Raw genomic sequence first — 21,477 nt, 5'->3', positions numbered from 1 at the left:
TAGAAACAGACTTTTTTTGGAGTTGGCGTAGCCCCTGCTGGAAATGAGATAGAATGCAGGTTTAAGGCACTTTGGCATTGGCTTAACTTTTCATACCCGAAGCGTCGTCCATTATTTTTTTACAGTCATTGGGAGCCACCTGCTGTTTTTAGTAACTGGAAATGAAGTGACACGGTGGCTTTAAATGGTTACAGTAGATCAGCCTCTTCTATTCTGAGACTCATTTTGGGGTTTGTTTATATCTACTGTGATCATCTGTGCAGCTTGCCCTGTTACACCGTGGGAGCGTCCCAGTTTGATACACCGCTAACAATACTAGAAGCACACATCAAAAAGAGATTTAGCCAGCCAAGAACAGCTATTCACAAGAACACTTCTGCTGAGTGTACACTTTGTGTGTGTGTGTGTGTGTGTGTGTGTGTGTGTGGTTGGTTTTCTCCACCTCTCCTCCTCTGTCTCTTTCTTTCGCTTTCATTGTGCAGTGGTATACCGTAGCCTCCTGCTGCATAGAGTAGATTTAGTCATTAGGCTCCCTCTTTCTCCCTTACACGCACACACACACACACACACACACTGAAACACTTGCGCATAGTGAAGTACACACTCTGAGAAGTGGTGGCTAAGCAGGATTTTACACAAAAGGAGTGGAGAGCAAGAAAGAGAAGTCAAAGGGAAACTAAAAACGGGTCAGAGACATCTTCCCGATCCAAGAACAGTTGTCCCAGATTGACTGTGATGGTGAGCTGGTGATCGAGGGATACGCAATAGGTTGCACAACTTGTGTTTAAAGTAAAGGAGGAGTCTGTTTCGCTGCTGCAGGGGAAGGCACTCAGCTGTCCAGTCGTTATGATGATGTATCTGTGGGTAAGTTGTATCGGTGTGTGTGTGTGTGTGTGTGTGTGTGTGTTTGTCTTGTGTCCTGTTTGTGATCTGCTTTGTATATTTGCTCAGTTGTAAATGTGCTGCAGAAATTATTTTGTTGATCAGTTGTTGGTTAAATTGTTGTTAGCCGTGCATTAAGCTACATCGGTTTAAGCGGAGAACATACAGTATAAGTATCTGAGATGTTCATACGTGACAGATACAAACCCAGGTTTTACCTGCTGTTCCAAACGGTTAAGACGTACAACTATAAGTCTATTTCTAGATTATGTCTTGTTTAGCAACTAGGGAATTAAGTAGCATGGTCAGTCAGAGGTTGTGAATGAACCTGGCTCAGGAGGTAGGGAGGAAGTAGAGCACCAATCACAAGGTTGGTCGTCCAATCTCCAGCTCTTCCTGTCTGCATGTGAAAGTGTCCATGGGTAAGACACTGAACCCCAAATTGCTCCCGATTGTGAGGCCCCCGACCTCCTCCTTCCGACCTCTTTGACATATAAGAGCGTCACATTGCCTGTGACATAATTTCATAAATTAGGTTTCTGTCCAAATGTTTTCGATGAAGCTAATTTGTATTATTAAGAAGGTGCTCGTATCGAACCTGGCTGGTTCTGATTGTTTCACATCACCTTAATACCATCAATACAGTATCCTACTGAAGTGTACCCATCATGAAAACACCCCATAATAATTACATTTTAGAAAAAAAATAATTAATGAAATTCTCCCCTTCAGATGTCTTATAATTTCTGTGTGCTGACTCAAGGGCTTTGGCAGAGGGAACATGTTAATTGAGAAATATTAGGCCACCTTTAATGAAAGAAGGCTTGACACTTTTTTTTAGCAAGTCCTATCCTCTATGCAGCACTACTCTTCATTTGAATAGTTCATATTTAATTGAGATTACAGCCCCACAATAAAGTAGACTGCTGCCCCAGAGAGACCGAAACAAATTTGCAAAAAGATTCCCCACGCTTTAAAAAGTTCATTGGAATCTGTATCGTGAATGAGGAACCCAACAAATCCATCACATTACCATTGAATTTCCCAAGGGCTATGTATAAAGTTTTCTTGAAATTGAGAATGCGCTGCATTTCTCTACGCTTTATTAAGATTCAAACTCTTGCAGCCCCAAAGAAGAGATCATTAAAATCAATATTCAATTTGAAGGCTGCTGCTTGTGATGCCGCGCTTCATAAAAATGTCAAAAAGATTTAGCTGTGACATACACTGGAGGGACAGCTTGCATTTGTTGATATTGATTTGAAGATATTATAGAGAAAAAGATCAAGAAGAACAGTTTTAGCAGCTGCATAATGACAGAAGAATGAAATGGAATATAATAAATGGCATTAAGCAACTTGGTGTAATAAATCAGTTTGGCGAAATGTAATAAAAGATTCTGCTAAATAAGAGGTTCAAAATGGAAATCCATCCACATCTGCCGACGTCTGCAATTTTTAACTCCTAAAGGATTTGTTTGTTGTTATGTACACACCGGAAGTGTCCTGTCTTGTTTCCCTGGCTGCTGAGTGGAGTGATGGGGCTTAGCTCCATCATCGGCTGTCCGACCACGGTCGGGAAGCCGAAGCAGGAAAAGCTAACTCTTCGTTACTGTATTTTTTTTATTTATTATTGTTTCCATTTAGCAAAATACTTTGTGTGAGTATAATTCCCTCTGGTAAACAATTACGCAGTGTAGCCTAGACTGCATATACAATGTAGCATACGCTTAGGGCTTTTATTGTGAAAGGTAAGAATGGAAAGAGTGCCTCTGGTAAACGCTACCTTTGTAAGAGTTCGGAGAAGACATTGAGAAGGACTTTTGGTCGCCACCAAGGTGCTTCTGGAAAACCGCCCGCCACCTCAAGAGGGTGAAACGGGGAGCCATCCAAGCTGCGTAAGGTAAGGATGGGGCGCTTTTGACCTCAACTGAGAAGGTAATTAGGCGGGGAAGGAGCACTTTGAAGAACTCCTGAATCCAACTAACACGCCCTCTATGGTATAAGCAGGGCTGGAGGCTGATGGTCGTCAGTTTCCCTGGTGGAAGTCACCGAGGTCGTCAAACAACTCAATGAGATCCGTCCAAAAATGCAATTAGCTTTGGGTGTGGAGGGGCTGTCTTGGATGACACGCCTCTTCAACATTGCGTGGAACTCTGGGACAGTGCCTAAGAAGTGGCAGACAGGGGTGGTGGTTCCCTTGTTCAAAAAGGGGCAGTGTGGGCCAATTACAGGGGTATCGCATTTCTCAGCCTCCCTGGTTAAGTCTACTCCAAGGTGCTGGAAAGGAGGGTTTGGCCGAAAGGTAGAATAACAATGCGGATTCCGTCCTGGTTGTGGAACAACAGAACAGCTCCTCACTTTTCCAAGGATCATGTAGGGGCCTGGGAGTATGCCCATCCGGTCTTCATGTGTTTTGTAGATCTGGAATAGGCATATGAATGGGTCCTCCGGGAGATATAGTAGAAGTTTGGGGTGAGGGGGTCCCTTCTCAGTGCTATCCGATCCCTGTACGTTCAAAGCGAGAGCTGTGTCCGGGTTCTTGGTAGTAAGTTGGACTCGTTCCAGGTGAGGGTTGGCCTTCGCCAGGGCTGCGCTTTGTCACCAATCCTGTTTTTGATATTCACAGAGAGGATATAGAGGCGTAGTTGTGGTGGGGTGGGGATCTCATCGCTGCTTTTTGCAGATGATGTGGTCTCGATGGCATCATCGCTCTGTGGCCTTTGGCAATAACTGGATCGGTTCGCAGCCGAGTGTGAAGCGGCTGGGATGAGGATCAGCACCTTTAAATCTGAGACCATGGTTCTCAGCAGGAAACCGATGGAATGCCTTCTCTCTCTGAAGGAGATAAAGTATCTTGGGGTCTTGTTCGAGAGTGAGGGGACAATGGAGGAGGAAATTAGCCGGAGAATTGGAGCAGCGGGGACGGTATTGCATTCGCTTTACCGCACCATTGTGACGAAAAAAAAGCTGAGCCGGAAGGCAAAGCTCTCGATCCACAGGTCAATTTTCGATCCTACCCTCACCTATGGTCATGAATGCTGGGTCATGACTGAAAGAACTAGATCCCGGGTACAAGCAACCAAAATGGCTTTTCTCAGGAAAGTGGCTGGCATCTCCCTTAGAGATAGGGTGAGAAGCTCAGTCATCCGTGAGGAACTCGGAGTAGACCCGCTGCTCCTTTGCGACGAAAGGAGCCAGTTGAGGTGGTTCGGGCATCTGGTAAGAATGCACCCTGGGCATCTCCTTAGGGAAATTTTCCAGGTACGTCCAGCTGGGAGAAGGCCTCGGGGAAGACCCAGGACTAATGATTATGCATTTTCATGCATTTATGACCAATTACCCAACATTTCGTGAGCTTAGAATTATAAGGTTCTATCTCCACTTTTGGTCGAAATTGAGTTTTTGACATAATCTGATCCATTAGGTGTTTATTAAAGGTACAATATGTAACATTCCTGCTTTAAAATGTCTAAAAATGACCATACCTATGTTATATATTTTTATGAGTTGTGTTCTTACACTATCCCAAATGTTTCCACCAGTTGTCAAACCCAGAGAAATCTGTTATTTTATTTTCAGACACGGCACGTTTCCTTTAGTCGCCCGTCAGTGGCGTCATATAACCTTTCACCCTCCAGTTACTCTTACTTCCGTCAGAACACTGGCACCAAGATGATACGTTCAGGAGTAATTGTAAATCATACAATGTCACAGAAAAAAAATACTTGTAACTGTAATACTGCTTTTTTTTTTGGCCATAAAGCATTAATTACATCCCACTTTTTATCACAGTAATACAACAGATACCTTATTTATTTTGAAAGTTCAATATCGACAAGTAGCTAACATTGATGCTAATGCTTTGTGGGTAACATTATGAGGTTACAACATCATTCAACACGCTTTAGTATGACTGTTTCGACCACAGTTAATAGGACTGGGCTAACCCACGAATAACTTCACTAGCAACGTTAACGTTAGCTGTATAGATAGACGATTAATCTAATGCTAATTTAGCCAGCTAGCACACCCCGGTCTGTCTGCCTCACTCCCCCGGCGCAGAGAGACTCAGTCGGGGATGACAGCTGACAACAGCCCCGGGACATATAGCTAGCTAGCTAGTTATCGTTAGCCCCCAGTCAGCTATCAGCCAGCTACTTTTATTACAGAAACCCCCCGGCCAGAACTTATCTCCAGTGCCTGGTGCTTACGACGCTAACGGCAGTTTAATTAAACGTCGGGAAACGGACCATATCAGACCCAGCACTGAGTCACAACAGCGGCCATCCATAGAGTTAGCTACATCTCTGCAGCGCTACCGGTGTATGTGCTGAAAATCTCCTCCCTGCCGAATTTCTCCCCTTGGTGTTGTAGCTGTCTTTACGGTTAGCTAAATTAACCCGTACGAAAAGGTGAGTTAAGCCCCAAAACGAAAAGTTAAGATTACTGGAAAGTGAAGGGGAGATAATTCCGGGCAGCTGGGAGATGTTCTGCTGCTGCACAACCGGCACGAACGTCCTGGCTCGCGGGTCGCGGAGATTCCCCGACAATCCCCACCCACACCCGTCTCTCAGCCTCGTTTAGTAGCTAGCTAGCGTTACAACAAACCCGTCCGCCCGGTGTTGAAACGATCCAAAAGGTGACACTGATATGTGAAATATTTTGTGTTTTAGCTGCTGGCTACTGTTAGCTTGCTGGCTCACGAGCTAACTGGTCAGCTACAAATACAAATATAATCAAGAAAAACGTAATTATGTTGGGGAAACTGCAGCTATTTTATTAGAATGAATAAACGTAACGTGAATAAACTTGAACGGGTAAACTCGTCCGTGAACTGATGCATTCTAACTGGCAGCGAAGGTGTTTAACACTTAAAACTCCCATAATTCCACGCAACTTCCCAACGTCATCAAAAGTCCAGTTTTACCGTCCATTGTTTTGGTTGAGAGACCCCTAGTGGCAGAAAGTTACATATTGTACGTTTAATGCCTGTGTGGTGTTATTTTTGTAAAAAAAATATTTTGTTAGTTATTAATAGTAGATTATACTAGGTACAGTTTTGCCAGCTGGGATGTAAAAACTTTGATGCTCAATATCTCAAAACTACCCTAAACGGAGATAGAACCTTATAATTCTAAGCTAATGATTTGGTATCATGTTACATTTTGACATCATTTATTCTTATTTTGAAATCATGTATTCTTATTTCAACATCTGTAAGAAATTGAAATAATATACCATTCAAACACCTTGCAAAGGTCTTCATATACAAATGAAACCATTTGGACTGAACCCTGTGGAACACTAACCTGACTCCGCCAGATGGATTGCTTCGCATTTGCTCGGCATATCCATCTGGGAACTTTCCGTTGGAGAACTTTTGGGAAGGGGTGAAAATACTGGTTAGCTGATTGGATAAACCATCTGTCTATCACCTATGTTGGTGATAGACGGACCAAATCAACCAATCAGATCAACAAAGCGTATGAAAATACAACCACAAGCCCCTGCTGCTGCAGGCAAAGCATAGCTCGTTAGCTCAGCAACCAAGCAACATGTCGGTAAAGGATATTTCCAAGAGAAAAAAGCATTAGCGAGCAGCTAACAGAATTAGGGCTACCGCTGGCTGAAAATACTGGCTAGCTGATTGGATAAACCATCTGTCTATCACCACCTAAACCCGCCTCAAAACCAACGCTGATTGGCCCGGTCGTTTGGCGAACGGCTCCAAATTTTCTCTATCTCAAGATGCCAGACTGATCTGCGAGTGGAAAACTGGAGCTCGCGAGATCAGGACGGTCTCACGAGGCTAGTGGAACACACTCTTTACTCTCTATCATTCACTTTGTGGACCTGCTGATTGTCTTTACTGCTTGCTTCAATGTAACAATAAGCGTTTAGGTCACACAGACCTTCCACTAACACATCTGCACATTTATATCAAACATCACATAGTTTATACAGGATTTTGTATGGGCAGTAGAACATATAGAAGAGTAAATTGGGCTTTGTGGCTGTGCTCAGAGGGCTACCAGTGCAGAACACAAATGACATTTCCTGTTTTGTAGTAAATTATGCAGGGCTTCCTGAGTGCTGGCTGAACAGGCACTCCATATATCCAGCAGAACAGCAGAAATATGATGTGGGAGCAAGCCTGGCTGACGGGTATTAATGGCTGCCACTGCAGCAAGGCGAACAGAGTGCTGAGCTGATGCTGAAGGGGAGAGAAAGACAGTTTGGATACACTGGCAGTTTTTCAGAGGAGGACAAATGAGTAGAGTGGAGTATTTTTACAATGAATGGACCCAGAGCGTTTGAGTCAGGGTTGTTTTGGAGAGGCCTAGTGACCTGACCACCTGCAACTTTCACAAGGAGCTCACATTGAGTGTGTGTCTGTGCATTAGTGTTGGGTTAAAGGTGTGTTAAAGAAAGACGTCTGTCTTGTGTTTGATTGTGTTTTAGTAAACGTATTCGTCGCAGCAGTTTTCTTATTAATTAGCTGTATGCTGGGTACTGGGTAAAACAGGTACTGGAAGCTCACCAGTACCTGTTTTGCTGCGATTTGGATTTTTTAACTTTCCTTATAGAATTTTCCAAGTTGAATTAATTAATGCTACTTTTACGGCAATATTCATTTTAGATGTTAAGGATTATGTATATATAAAGAGGATGAGAACTTAAACAGATGCCTTTTTTATGAAAAGACCTTTAACTTTATGGGAAATAATTCAGCATTTATTTGCTTTTCTTATTGTTTGCTGTTGACCAGGGTTGTCTGACTGGGGGTGGAAAGGGGACTGAGTACCCAATGCCCTCATGTGAGGAGGGCCCAAAAAGATGCTAGAATGAATAGCTGTGGATGTGGGGAGGGGCCCATTGAGAATGCCTTTCTACAGGGCCCAGAATATTTTGCTACGCCCCTGCTGTTGACACTACCTGTTTCCATTTGTATCATGTTAACTTGCTGTTTAAATCGATGCAGCCTCATTTTAAATGATTAAAATACAGTATATTAATCATGCCTTGGTCCACCTATCTGTGCTTTCTGACTCCACAATCCTATTGGTCAAACTAAAATGACCTTTTTAAAAACTCACACAAATTTATGGTCTAGTTTAAATCCTAAAACAGCTGGCAACTGTACTTTTTAGCAAATGTTACTCAAACAGGAGCAAATGGTACATTTGTTGCAGACTAGTCAGCGGATTATTAGACACTTGGTGTTCTATAAGCACTCTATGCATGTAAATACCAGTACAATACAATGTAGACTGTGAGAAATTGGTTGATGTCACAGCATTAGTTTATCTACAGTCGATGATTAATATTCTATAATCAGAATTTCAGCATTTCCATGAAATTAACTTCCCTCAGAGTACACAGAGCAATGCTGTATGTCAGTAAAAAACATATGTTACACATGTCTCTATTAATTGATTAAACTAAATCAAGAAGCTGAGCGGCTAAGGCTAGTTGATCATACTTTTCTTAAATTAGTTGGCCTTCTGTCGAGAAGAAAGTGATAGCTGGAGCTGCAAGAGCCCTCTATCACATATCCAAGGGTACCATCAAAATAATAAACTGGAGAAGTTTACACAGACATAATACTGATACCTGTTTGTAGGGTCAATTGTTGTTGGTTTTAGTCGTATCATGGGAAATATATATCACCATGTTATAAACCACTTATTAAATGTTTATACACTGATTGTAAATTCTATATAGGGGAATTACAGCAGTGTGTCACAGGTTTACATGTTACAGATATGGACCACTTTACACAGTGATTGGCCAGGTATATGGAGGTGTGAAAGCATCTTGAGTTTGAAACTCTTTTTGCATTCAAAAGTTACACAACTTGTCACTGTCGTTTGAGCAACGGAGTGTAACACAATGAATGCCTTTAAAGAGAGACTGTGTGAAAGTGCGCGCTGTTATCCCCATTTGTGTGATTCATTGCTTTGAGTCCAAAAGAAGTTATTGGAGATGGATCAGGGAGGCAGTGGGATGCAGCCAAGAGGACGCTGTGATAGTAGGTGAGGCCTTTCAGAACAGGTCAGAATACTTTGGGCCTCATTCACCAAAATCTTAGTTATTTCTCAAATCTAAATTAGATTCATGAAGGTTTTCTTAAAAGGTGTTATTCGTACCTGTGTTCTTATAATGATGAATCCCATTTTCCTCCTACAAGTTTGTGCCAGTTGGTCCTAATTAGCATAGGAAACACCCCACCAATCCCCATAAAAGGTCATGAGACTGCAGGGCCGTGTGCACACAAAAATTGAAAAGCTGAGAGAATTAAGTGAAAGATTCCCAAATGGAATTCTAAAGAGGGTGGAACATAGTGGCTCTAGTTCACCTGGTACGTTGTGTGCTCCATTTACTAAGGTTGAATTCTTACTGCAGCGGCACAGGTTTAATCCCGACCTTTGGCTCCGTCTACTCTATGCTCTATTTCCAAATTCTTTTTGGATTTTTCTTTTCTTCAAATAGCGTGATCAATCACTACCAGCGTTGGGAGTAACGCCTTACAAAAGAAACGAAATTACAGTAATGTATTCCTTTTTACTATAACGCAGTAATAACTTCGGTAATATTATACCCGTTACAATCTCTGTAACGCGAGTTACAAAGCATTTTAACCCAAATTTTAACCCTTTTTCATTTTTAATTCACCGACACCGCGAAACATTTCTGCACAGAAAAAAGTCAGTGACTGTTATTTCCGGTTGCTGGAATTCGATGGTTGAGATGACTAGATTTGCGACATGAACATTATTTCAGGAGTTTTTTTTCCGCTGCTTTGAAGCGAGGTGCTGTCCCGTCACTGTTCCCGTGGTCAGAGCCAGAACCAGAGATGGTACGGACAATATCCTGTGTCCCAACAGGTAACGGTACGTCAGCGCAGACAGCAGTGTGTCCGAGCAGCTGACAGATAGAATCATGTCGGGCATTAATGTTTAGGCTTGCTACACCTAAATACCATTTACATTTTATCAGCTGTGGAAAGTATAACTATACCGTACTTCAATACAATAAGGGAAGGCTACTTTTAATTGTGTCTTTTCATTTTCTCCTACTTTATACTAATAGAGTCAAGTAGGCTATTGTACATTTTACTTCACTATTTATTTTATAGCTTTAGTTACTTTGCAGATTCAGATTAATAACACAAAATATTGTGAATAACCTATGATGGATTAAAGTTGATTAAAATGAGACTTGTTAATCCGGTGGTGAAATTCACGAGCTACCTGCCAAGTCAAACTTCTGCTGTCATTTTCGTGAAAGTATCTCAAAAGTAATGCAAAATACAATTACAATTCAGAGACAGTAATATTGCAATATAACTAATTACTCTTAAATGACAGTAATTAGTATTCTATAATGTATTACATTTTGGAAGTAACTTGCCCAACACTGATCACTATTTATTGGATTGCATGGTTCTCAATTAATAGAATTGATGTGACTGGATGTGGTGTTAGTGTAGTGTTTATTTAATTTAAAAGATCTTAATGCTTTGTAAAATAATGAAATTATGAAAACATATTATAAATGATATCAAATATTATCATAACTTAAATCCTATATAATACAACTGTAGAATTGAAGAAGATACAATAATTAATTATTTTGCACAAACATGTCGGCATTCAAATGAGCGTAAATGTGCTCTTTAGTGTGCAAAGATTCTGCCACCCTGTGCCCCCCTTCTAGCCCCGCCCCTGGTGCCTAGAGATTCCTGCCCCATATGGAACATGTCCACTAGCAGCGTCATTTCTACACTTCCCATTCAATGTCTATGAAAGCAGCCGGGCAATACATTCTAGTAGCGTTGCTGTGACTTTCGAGAAGCGGGGCTCGCTCCATATTTGCATAAAGTTAAAGGTGCTGTAGGTAGGATTGTGAAGATCCAGGACTTAGCCAAAAAATTTGAACATTAACAACTTCTCAGTCCCTCCCCCCTTTCTGCTAAAGCCCATACCGGTCTCCTAAGCCCCTCCCCCCACAAGGGAGAACTGTGCATGATAGAGCGTGTGTGAAGAGGAGGGAAGGGGAGGAAACCTATCTGCAGCTCCTGCGCGGGGAAGGGGGAGGGGAGGACGCTATGATATGTGTGTGCCTGAGCAGTGATTGAAACGCAATTAGACACCTCCCCCGGCCCTGATTGGTGCATCTGAACAGGGAGCTGTGGATTTTTGCAAATCGCACTACAGGCTGTAGGTGGTGCCAGAGGAGACAGATTTGTTTTATTTTTTATTACCTGCTTCAAGTAGTTCTACTGGAACATAGGGTCAGTTTCAGCAAATAAGACAGAAAGTTAGTTTTATAAGGCTTATATAATGCATCTTTCAATCCAGGCTTCTTTATGCAAATCAAGGGCTTCCAGCTCAACTCGTGTTTTCAGAAACACAAAAAGTTTCCAAATGAGCCGCCATGTTGGTCTGTTCGAAAAATCTGACAGCCCAGGAGTGAAGCGTTCGTCCAATCAAGTGCAGCCATTGCTGTTGTAGGAGGGCATTATCTGTTATCTTAGCTTTTTATTGGGCATTGAAGAGAAATTGAGAACTGATAGGGCCAAGCCCGTCAAGCGCCCAATGCTGGGAACCGGGGAGATCCCTGCCATCACGAAATGCCAATGTGGACACGTACCATAAGGGACACATAAGTTTACCAACAGAAACCTGACTTCAACCTGTTTCTTGCGAAAACACAGAACATATTTTATTATTTGCACCAATCTGCCACAATTATGTGTTCTTTTCCATTTGCTGATCCACCTCTTTGTCCAACTTGCGCCAGTTTGGCTCCTACCTGCTGGCCCAGCAGCTGTCTTGATTATTGACCAAATGGGTTATTTGTCTCACACAAGTAACTATCACTATTTACCAAATCGTATTTCCCTGCTTGCTGGGCTCCAGCGGGGCTCATTCAGCCACATCAGGCCTGTTATCGGCCCTATCATCAAGCTTGAAGCGTTTCCACGCTGTGCTTCAGTCAATGGAGCCTGTGAAAAGACAGGCTCTCTGCCTAACAGCTTGCACCAGGCAATCTGTACTATCTCTCACACACGCACACACACACACACACACACACACACACACACACACACACACACACACACACACACACACCTAGGCAATCTGTGCTATCTATTAGCTGAGAGCTGAGGGTAGTCTATTCCCCATGCCCTGAACAGTACTCTCCTCCTCAGACATCTCCTCAGATTCAATCAATAGCAGCTAGTTCACCACAGAGAGAGGGCTGTGTGTGTGTGTGTGTGTGTGTGTGTGTGTGTGTGTGTTCCTGTCTGTGTTCACAGGAGAGAAAAAATCAGAGACAGTGGGGATACATGTAGAGAGATGGAGTGGAGTCTGAATTGAGATGGATTGATGGTAGGGACAGAGGATGAGGAATGCTGATGCTGCTGTCTTATCACAGAGGATATCTAACCAGAGCACCACATTTCTTTCTCTCGCTGTCTCTCTCTCTGACCTGCTCTCTACCATGCCTCCCTCCTGCACTAATCTTTCTGAACTCTCTCTGTGTTTTTTATTTGCAAATTTAGCACTGCAGCAAAGTCCATTGTAATATGCATCATACAGAGAGGAAGTGTTAACTTACTTTCTGAACTTGGAATAGTTGATCACCCGTCTCCGGACTATTTTCTTTGGAGTCCAAAGAGCAACCAGGTTGCTGCAGTGCATGTGAACATGTTCTCCAATTACAGACAAAAAAACCTGATTTCTGATGTCCATTGCCAGAGAGAAAAATACCTCAAAACCTGCCATGGAACAGCTGAAACCTCGTCATTTGCACCATTATAAATTCTGCATTTAAGCGTCTGATGCAAATAAATAAACGAAAATGCACACATAGCAAAAGATAAACCTCAGTGTGGCTGCTTCAGATAGATTGAGCTCAGTGGTCCTCCTCAGGCAGCATGACCTTTTTTTTCCCCCCAGCAACCTGCTTTATTGTGTTCATGTAAGCGTAGTGAATGTCTATGGGCAAAATGATTAGGGAATGTTACTGCAGCTACTCTCTCCACCTAATATCACCCTGCCCATGTCGCTACGCTATATTTTCTTTGTAACTTTAGTTATTCTTAAATAGGGCTGGGTACCGAAACCTGGTGCCAGTATAACAGCGGTGCCTAAATGATCTGTCTCTACCACACCGAATGACAACGTAGATTTTGGTGAGTCAGAAGCATCACTGCATGTGACGCTAGTTAACACTACACTTGGCAGCAGGTAACGTTAGCATACCGTTAGCTAGCAGCTGGCTTGAACACGGTTAAAATGCTAAAAAACGAATTAACTAATTAACGTGTGGCTGTATTTCACTGGAAAGGCATCCAACACAGGGGACATACAACAATCTGCAGCTAAAGACACAGAGGAGACTAGCTGCACTTTCAGACACCATGGACACTGCCGAAGCCAGAATTGTCGGAGAAACAACACCAAAAGGACTTGATAGTGCGTTCAGTTGCACCATGTAAGCTCATGACGCATCCAATCTCACCCCCAGAAACTCAAGCTGTTGTTGTAAATTCCCTACTGCCATCTAGTGGTTATTCGTTTTGTTGTATAACAGCAATTGACTGGTAAAATAAGTTATTGTTATTACATTTTAAATAAACTATTTCAATTTGACCACATGGCCTTAGCAATAAACAAGCCATTCTTTAATGAAGCCGACTCAGTTTGTGCTCTTCTTGTTTTATTTACTATCGGTTCAGGCACCGTTTAAGCACTGGCACCTTTTCAAAAGTATCGTTTTAAACCGCTAATGGGTGATGTCACGGACAGGCTGTCCATATTTTTTTACTGTCTATGGTACACACACATAGATTCAAGCACTGGAGGTGTGAAAATTTTACTTTCATTGTTAAATGAGCATCAAAATGACATCCAACCTACGGTGACTGAAGACTCAAAAGACTGCCCAGCAGCATGAACTGCTGCTTGCAGGTATAGTGGCACAGGCTGTTCTCATGAACCATTCATAAATATAGCTACAAAAAGTAATGCACTGTAATTATGTATTCCACGTATTTGTTACAGCATTTATTATGCACGGCAATGACTGCTGCCTTATGAGAGCACTAAGATCCTTGTAGGGAGGAGGTCAGGGCAGATGGAATAGGTCCTAAAACACAGGGCTTGACCCCCATCATAAAAATGTTATTATAATTATTATTATATATGATTAGAACATGAAAAAGTGAAGCAGACATAGTACAAAATGCCAACATTATGTCACTCTTTAATAAACTCCCCTTCAGAAATGGCTTACTGTTTTTTGGCGATTTTGTGGGATATCACAAAGCTGGTCTTGACTGCTTCATCCCTGGATGTGCGACGCTTGGTAAAAAAGCCTTGTTGCTTTTGCAGCTTAACTAGCAAAGCTCCAGATGTCCGTGCCCGCTCTGCATCAGTCAAGTTCTTGTATTTCTCTGCGTGTTTAGTATTGTAGTGGCGATTCAAATTATAATCCTTTAACACGGCCTTTAACGTCTGTTCTCCGCAAACTAAGCACACAGCTTTGCCTTTGACTTAAAGCGTAACTCTCGCCAAAATGCAACCTAGGGTCTTTTTGTGAATGTACCCAAGTCAAACTTTTGTTTAAAAGCATATTTAGGACGGAATCGCCACTTTTAAGATTTACCGTATTTTCGTTTTTCGGTCAAATTACCTTTTGAATGGGAGTGCTAGGGGCACTTTTATGCTAACCAAGGGCGTAAATCCCAGGGCGGTCAGGGGGGTCAGGACCCCCCCCATCTAAGGGTTGTCCCCCCCTAGAAATATCATTAAAACAATGCTGTGTATTGTAAATAACATAATGATGTATACTTAAAATATCTGTGTAAGTAGTAAAACAATACAAACCCCCAAAAATGCTTTTTAAGTTTAGTAACATTTTGAGTCCCCCCTCTGTTGCCTCACAGTGGTTTGGTCCACTGCATGCTGTAGGATCTGCGCTACACTCACGGTGACAGTCACATCGGGTAGTGACAGGAATGTAGTAAGTAGGCGGTTAAAGGCTGTTTTATTCACATTAAACATCGGAAGGTTTTATTTTCTCAAATAGAAATGATGCTGAGTAATTAATGAATTAGTCATGACAAAAAAGTTCGCTATATTAATGTAATATAATGTAACGTTACCTAGCTTATAGCTTGTTGGATAGAAATGCACCCACTACAACTAACGATAAGGCGATAAGCCTAACGTTATGTGTGTGAACTGATATTAGGGTTAATATTGAAGATCTAGCTACAGTTGTGTTTTGCTCAATATGAAATTAAGTGGCTGATCAGTTAAATATATATCCTCTGTCCCAGATGAAACCTTATATTTATGTGGAGGACGCAAGATCATTTTATAATTATAATATGACCACGTGGTGAACCTATGAACCTAACTTATATTTAGACATCTGACGTTAAAGATTTGTGTTGTTGTTGCCCAGAAAATGACAGAGAAAAGAAAAACAGACATAAGATCCTTTTTTCAGTAGGCCTACACCGAAACGCCAAGTAAGTAATAAGTCCTCATATCAAGACAATTTGGTAACATCTTTATAAGAATGGGTGCTTATGGAAATACTAATGTCACTATGTCACAGGCAAAGGAGACAGAAAGAACTGAGGGACAGGGAGACCAGGAGAGTCAGGTGGAGAGTCTCAGGGAGACCAGGGACAGTCAGGTGGAGAGTCTCAGGGAGACCAGGGACAGTCAGGTGGAGAGTCTCAGGTAAGTGTGTTGAGCTTCGTTCATATTTTTGGAGGTGTGTGGCTGTCAGGGTCAGCAGATGAGCTTTACCAGTGGCTCACTAATTTACATTATGATCAGCTAATTTAACAAGTGTACAAAAGCATTTTATTTCTTTTATATGGGGACACTTTTTCAAAATAAGTTGTTGTATGTATGTTTTAAGGTATTTTTGTGGCTTGATTATAAACAACTTAAATACATGGTTTTAAAGAAGAATATTTTGGTCAATTTAGTCAGTTTTTTATTGAATCAAGAGAAACACTGAAAAGAAGGATAATGGTAGTCTCCATGCTACACTAATGACAGTATTAAGACTTTCCTCTGTGAACACATGTCCTCTACGAGTATAATTGTGGCTGTATTATTTGTGTCCCCTTCAAAAATTGCTCTTCAGAAATTTTATGTTTATTGTCCCCCCCCTACTGTTAGATCAGATTTACGCCCATGATGCTAACCTCAAAATAGCTATTTTTAAAACACTAAGAAGGCTCGACACAACATGAAACTTTGCTCGAAGTATCACCAGGGGCTCTACACCTTAACGAAAGCATTGACAACATTGTTGTGATGCGGCACCTGAACAGTCCCTGAACGTCGTCAATACAGACTACATAGCTTCTGACATTGAGGTGCTGACAATATTTCCTCCCAAGGTTTAATTTCACCCAGCACATATCAGGCTACTACCACACTGAAATCATAAATGTACATATTTTACCTCTTACCTGTAGTGGGATTTAGACAATCACACAGTTTGGAGTTATTTGCTTGTTTGAGGTATCTTCCTGCACATGTATATGGAGCAGAGGCCACCAGCCATTTACAAATTAGATTTGACAAGCCCAACCGGTACATTATTTCCACAGTTGATGACAGTGATCGCACATATATTGTGTGAGTTATTTAAATTCAGCATGTCATCAAATTGTAGATGTAAATCATTTTAATGTCATTCAGTGTTGCATATTGAGTACCTCTGGAAACCTTGGAACTCACCACATGGGTTTAATGATGACCCCCAACGGGTCCTCGGGGTTGAGGAGAATCCAGGGGTAAATGCAACATCGCCAATAGAAAGTTTTAAAGCTCCCATGTGGTTGAATCGCCTTGTTTTATAAAGTATTATGTTGAATGAATATCATTTCATGAAACTCTTGCACACCATCTTAAGAAGTGGTGATAAGAGGGTAGATTGACCAATTTGGAATTATCTACATGAGGCAATGCTAATTTACATATAATTTGCACATGACATGCCCTTACTCATATGTGTCAGGTGGCCTGTTGAGAAATGACTCTCGTGTTTCAGTCAGTCTCTGCTTGCTGCACAATAAATAAATAAAACGCCAGCTGGCCTTAATTTCTAATTCCCCATAGTTGATGTTATATTTCATTGTATTTTAGTAAGACGCCTCCCTGTTTTATTAACTTGCTGTCAATGCAAACTGCTAATTTTTTTATTACTACTTCCTCCATCTTTCTTTCTGTTGTCTAGATAATTTCACCATAACGTACATTTTGCTTCTATACTTTTAAGTTTTTTATCGCTGTTCGGCGATGTGTCTATTTGTGAATGAAAACCTCACACTTCCTGCACGTTTCCTATTAAAAGGCCTCCGACACTGCAGGCATAGTCTCACCCTTTCGAAATAGGTTTTTAATGTGAAAAATTAAGGATTTTTAATTAATTTTAATGGGATTACAAGCCACCACTGTTTAACAGATATCTTCCAATCTCCCCTATAAAAAGCATGTGGAAAAAAAACAGTACAAGTACAAACAAACCGGTCCATGTATCCTTTGGTCATTCAGTTTTCCTTTCATAAATGGGTATTGCCTTGTTGTCGCTGTTGCCTTTTTAATAAAACATCCGGTCTCAGAATATGAAAAAAACAGGCCTTTTTCGTCCTCGTTACTGTTTTCTAGTGATTTTAGTTTTTGTTATATATAGCCTAATAGAAAATGAAAATAGTTTTTATTTTATCTCTCATCCCTTTTGACCATGAATAATAACGTCTTGTATTTCAATTTTAAATTTTGTATTTTAAAATGAAAATCGAATGACCAAAAAATACACGGACCCAAACAAATCGATAAAGAGCTTTTTTTCTCTCTTTTTTTCCAGGCTTTCTCTAGATAATAACTGTTTCACATGTGAACAGCTATCCTAGTCGTTGAGCATCATCCATATTTACAAAATCAGTATCTATTTTTATCTTACTTAACAAAGCACAAGAAAAAGGACAATGGAAAACAAAATGGAACTCATTTTCTATATCATTTAACCAACATATTGAACAGATGTGCTTTTCTTCTTCTACATTAACATACTGTTCACTTTCAGTAACAGTCAAAGGTTAAATGCCAGATCTCAACTGAGCACATTGAGATTTTTTGCCAACTCATATAGGACATAATTCTTGTGCCACATTCAGTTTTTATCATGAAAAAAATACGCAATTTTGGCTTAGTCATATATCGTCAGCCCATTTGTCCTTAGCAAACACAGATTCTTTAAACAAACTGAAAATGCAATTTTCGTTGACTGAAGTGGTAACCACAAAAATGCAAAATGGGAGATGGAAACAGCTTTGCAGAGTAACCGGCAATTTCCACTGGATGCGGAACGTCTGCAGAACGTCTCCGGAACGTCGACGGAGTCATTAGGTTTCCATTAAAGTCAGTGTGTGTATTTCCACAGACTGCGGAACGTCTGCGTCCCGACTCCGTCCCAGTTCCGTCAGTCCGCAGACCTCCGCAGCAGATACGCAGAGCTTCTATTTTTGACGGACGACGGAGAGCTCTGCAGCAATTCAGCACACGGCAGACAGTGCAGGACAGGAAGTCGAGCACAGAAACAAAATAAATATCTGTTTTTTTTTTCAAAATAAAATACACCGTGCTCACGGTGGATCATATTTCCCTGCACTACACCTTGAGAACCCAGCACAGAGTTGTTTCCCCTCTACTCCTCTGGATGGAAACAAACTGTTGTTGGTTTTGTGGTTCTATTCTACGCGAATTCGCGAGATCTCGTGGGTCCTCGTGACTACAGCTGTCAGTCACGGCCGCAGCCGTTCGGCAACAAATCCGGACCTGGTGGGTATTGACGGACGGCGGAGCACACAGCCGGCACGCAGCCGAGCCGGTCCGCAGCCGTTACGCATCTAGTGGAAATCCCCGGTAAGTTGGGACGTAGCGAACATGTAACTCACATGCCTGATGCCGTTTCCACCGTCGTCGTTGCATAGCCCTTGCTGTGTGCGTTACAATAATGAAAATTCTTTGTCTTCGGACAACATGCAACATGGCCAATACTAATTGAAATGCCAGGACGATTACAACATACCCAATGGCAAAACATTCCTGAATAGGCCTACCTCTCTCCATTTAGATAAGTAATTTAGCTCCTAAACTCTTTGATTTAGCAAGCCGGTTTGCAATCTACAACCATGCGTAATGTCAACTTGTGACCAAACTACGCTTTGCATAGTTTAATTTATTCACTCTAAACCAGTTGATGGAAAAGCTTCTAATTCGCACATTCTTGTTTTTTCTTTTTTGCGACATTTTAGAAGTTCGCTTAAAATACACTTGACAATTAGATGGAAACATGTCTTTATTTATACACATTTATACGATGTCAGCTTTTCCTCTTGTATAGAAATGATAGATAGATAAATAACTGTATTAATACCCAGAGGGGATGCACAATAATAAAATAATACCAGCCAGCCAGCACACAGCAGACAACATGGCAGTAATGCTGTTACCACAGCACACATACAACAGCATACATTCAATTCAGTTGAATTTATCTATAGTATCAAATCATAACAAGAGTTATCCAAAGGCAATTTACAGATAGAGTAGGTCTAGGCCGCACTCTATAAACATCAAGTCACAGGCCACGCAGTTCTTCTAGAAATCATTTTAGAGCTTAAGACTGACATCAAAGAACTTCAATTTCCTGAAACAAGTCAATGAGATCCTTTTTAATATGATTCTTTTAAAAATTGCAATAGTAAGCTAAGGAAGTTGCCATGTAGTTATTGATGGCCACATTGAAGCCAAAAGCAGGCAAAGAAAGGCATCTGCCTCACATTGAGTCAGCGGCAGACATTTCCCCAAGCTAACACACGCACTGCTTTTACATTATTCTCATAGCTTCAGGTCTCAGCCTTTGCTGCTGACATTTGAGTTCCACAAGCAGACTGAATGACCGTTGCCGCCAGTGTTCAATTGCCTTGCTCCGCCATGCGTGGCAGGTAATAGACCACCCAGCCACAAATGGATGTACACTCTCAATACGCTACAAACAGAGTTGCACATATACACAGTCACTGTGAAAGTGCACTGCAGAGGAAAGTCAGTGTCTGTGGCACAAATACAAATACTGTGTCAGCAATTCAAGTAGAAGGACCTCAGAAATAAACCAAATACTATAAAGTCCCCCCAAAAAGCTGGTTCAAATTATTCAAATAATAGTTGAATAACTTAAGTAGATTGTTGAAACCATCGAGGGGATTACACCAAGTAACATATTTTAGAAAGTTCTGCAGGAATCCAGTGTAGATGTATTAACAGCCTCCTCAAGTGGCCCCTAGAGGCTGCAGTGTTTACTATACCTCACAACATTATTACACAACCATTATATCACTTGATTTTCTTTATTTATTTAAAGACCCAAAGAGTGGTTATTATATTATATGTATTTCCCTAAACACAGTAAGACTCCCTGTACGAGATTTTTTAAATACTTAATACTCATCATGACCTGATCATACCTAGTCTCACATTGGTCAGCTCTGTCTCCACAGCGCTGTGGAGTAAGATCTGGCTCCACCACAGATGCATTCTGGGATAGGAGGAAAAAAAAACGCTCTGGGTTGTTTGCATTTCTTTAAACCAGTCACATTGTCTTAGGCGCTGCAAAGCTCCGGACGCAGCGACGGTGGCTCTGCAAATTAGTCTCGGGAAGGAACTTGTTTTGGTGGAACATTTGCATCCCGCTAAAGAAAACGCCACATAGAATATTAAATGAAGTTACGCCACAGACAATATTAAATGAAGTTAACTGTTGACACAATACAGTAACATGAGCTATTTAAATTAGCTGGATACATGGTTAAACATCATTAGCTCTTATCGGTGTATTACCATGTGTATTTTGTCCACAGCAATCCCACCAATCGATCACCAAAGTTAGAGAGTAAATCCAGTAAACATATTCTTTGTAAATCTTTACAATCATTCCCTAAAAGAGCCAAGCAGGCCTGCCTTGTTGCACCATCCAAATCTTCCTCATAACTTGCCATTTTCAGCGTGTAGCTCGCTAGCTCAAATGTTGTTGTTGTTTCCCCAAGTGAAGGGCAGTGCCAGATGTCAGGCAATTATCCTGGAAATGTACTGTCGTTGATCCAGACTAGATCGTACCTAATATATATATATATATATATATATATATATATATATATATATATATATATATATATTTATTTTTTCTTTTTCAACTGAACGGAAGTGTAAATGTAAACAATAATAAAACCATTCAGGCAATATATTCTTTACACCATTTACCAAAGGTAAAGTTTAAATAGGAATAAAATTTAAGCAAAGCAAGTGTAGCAAAGCAAGCAAACAAACCCATAAATACATAAAATTGGGTTCAGGGGTTAAATACAAAAGATATAGACTTCACATAATCATACAAATGCTTCAATATTATTTTTTATGTTAATTGTGTATTAAGAATGAGCCTATGCCCCAGTAATTGTATCTGTATTTAGTGTTAATTGTTTAGT

At 41.0% G+C, this 21,477-nt stretch overlaps 1 protein-coding gene across 2 annotated transcripts in view; it reads left to right on the top strand.

Annotated features, from left to right (window-relative positions):
• The window catches only part of rbfox1 (RNA binding fox-1 homolog 1), a 384,783-nt gene that overhangs the window by 188,796 nt on the left and 174,510 nt on the right, over positions 1–21,477 (top strand). Inside the window, exon 1 of one of the 2 annotated variants that reach the window (XM_039824787.1) lies at positions 572–864. The exons of the other annotated variant lie outside the window; for it this stretch is intronic. Coding sequence (XP_039680721.1) covers positions 847–864 — 18 coding nt within the window. The 5' untranslated portion in view covers positions 572–846. Of the gene's footprint in view, positions 1–571; positions 865–21,477 lie in introns of those variants that run through there. 2 annotated transcript variants of the gene reach the window in all.

The sequence above is a fragment of the Perca fluviatilis genome, chromosome 15 (genome assembly GCF_010015445.1).
Source record: "Perca fluviatilis chromosome 15, GENO_Pfluv_1.0, whole genome shotgun sequence".
Taxonomy (NCBI): domain Eukaryota; kingdom Metazoa; phylum Chordata; class Actinopteri; order Perciformes; family Percidae; genus Perca; species Perca fluviatilis.
This window is presented reverse-complemented; position numbering and strand designations above follow the sequence as displayed.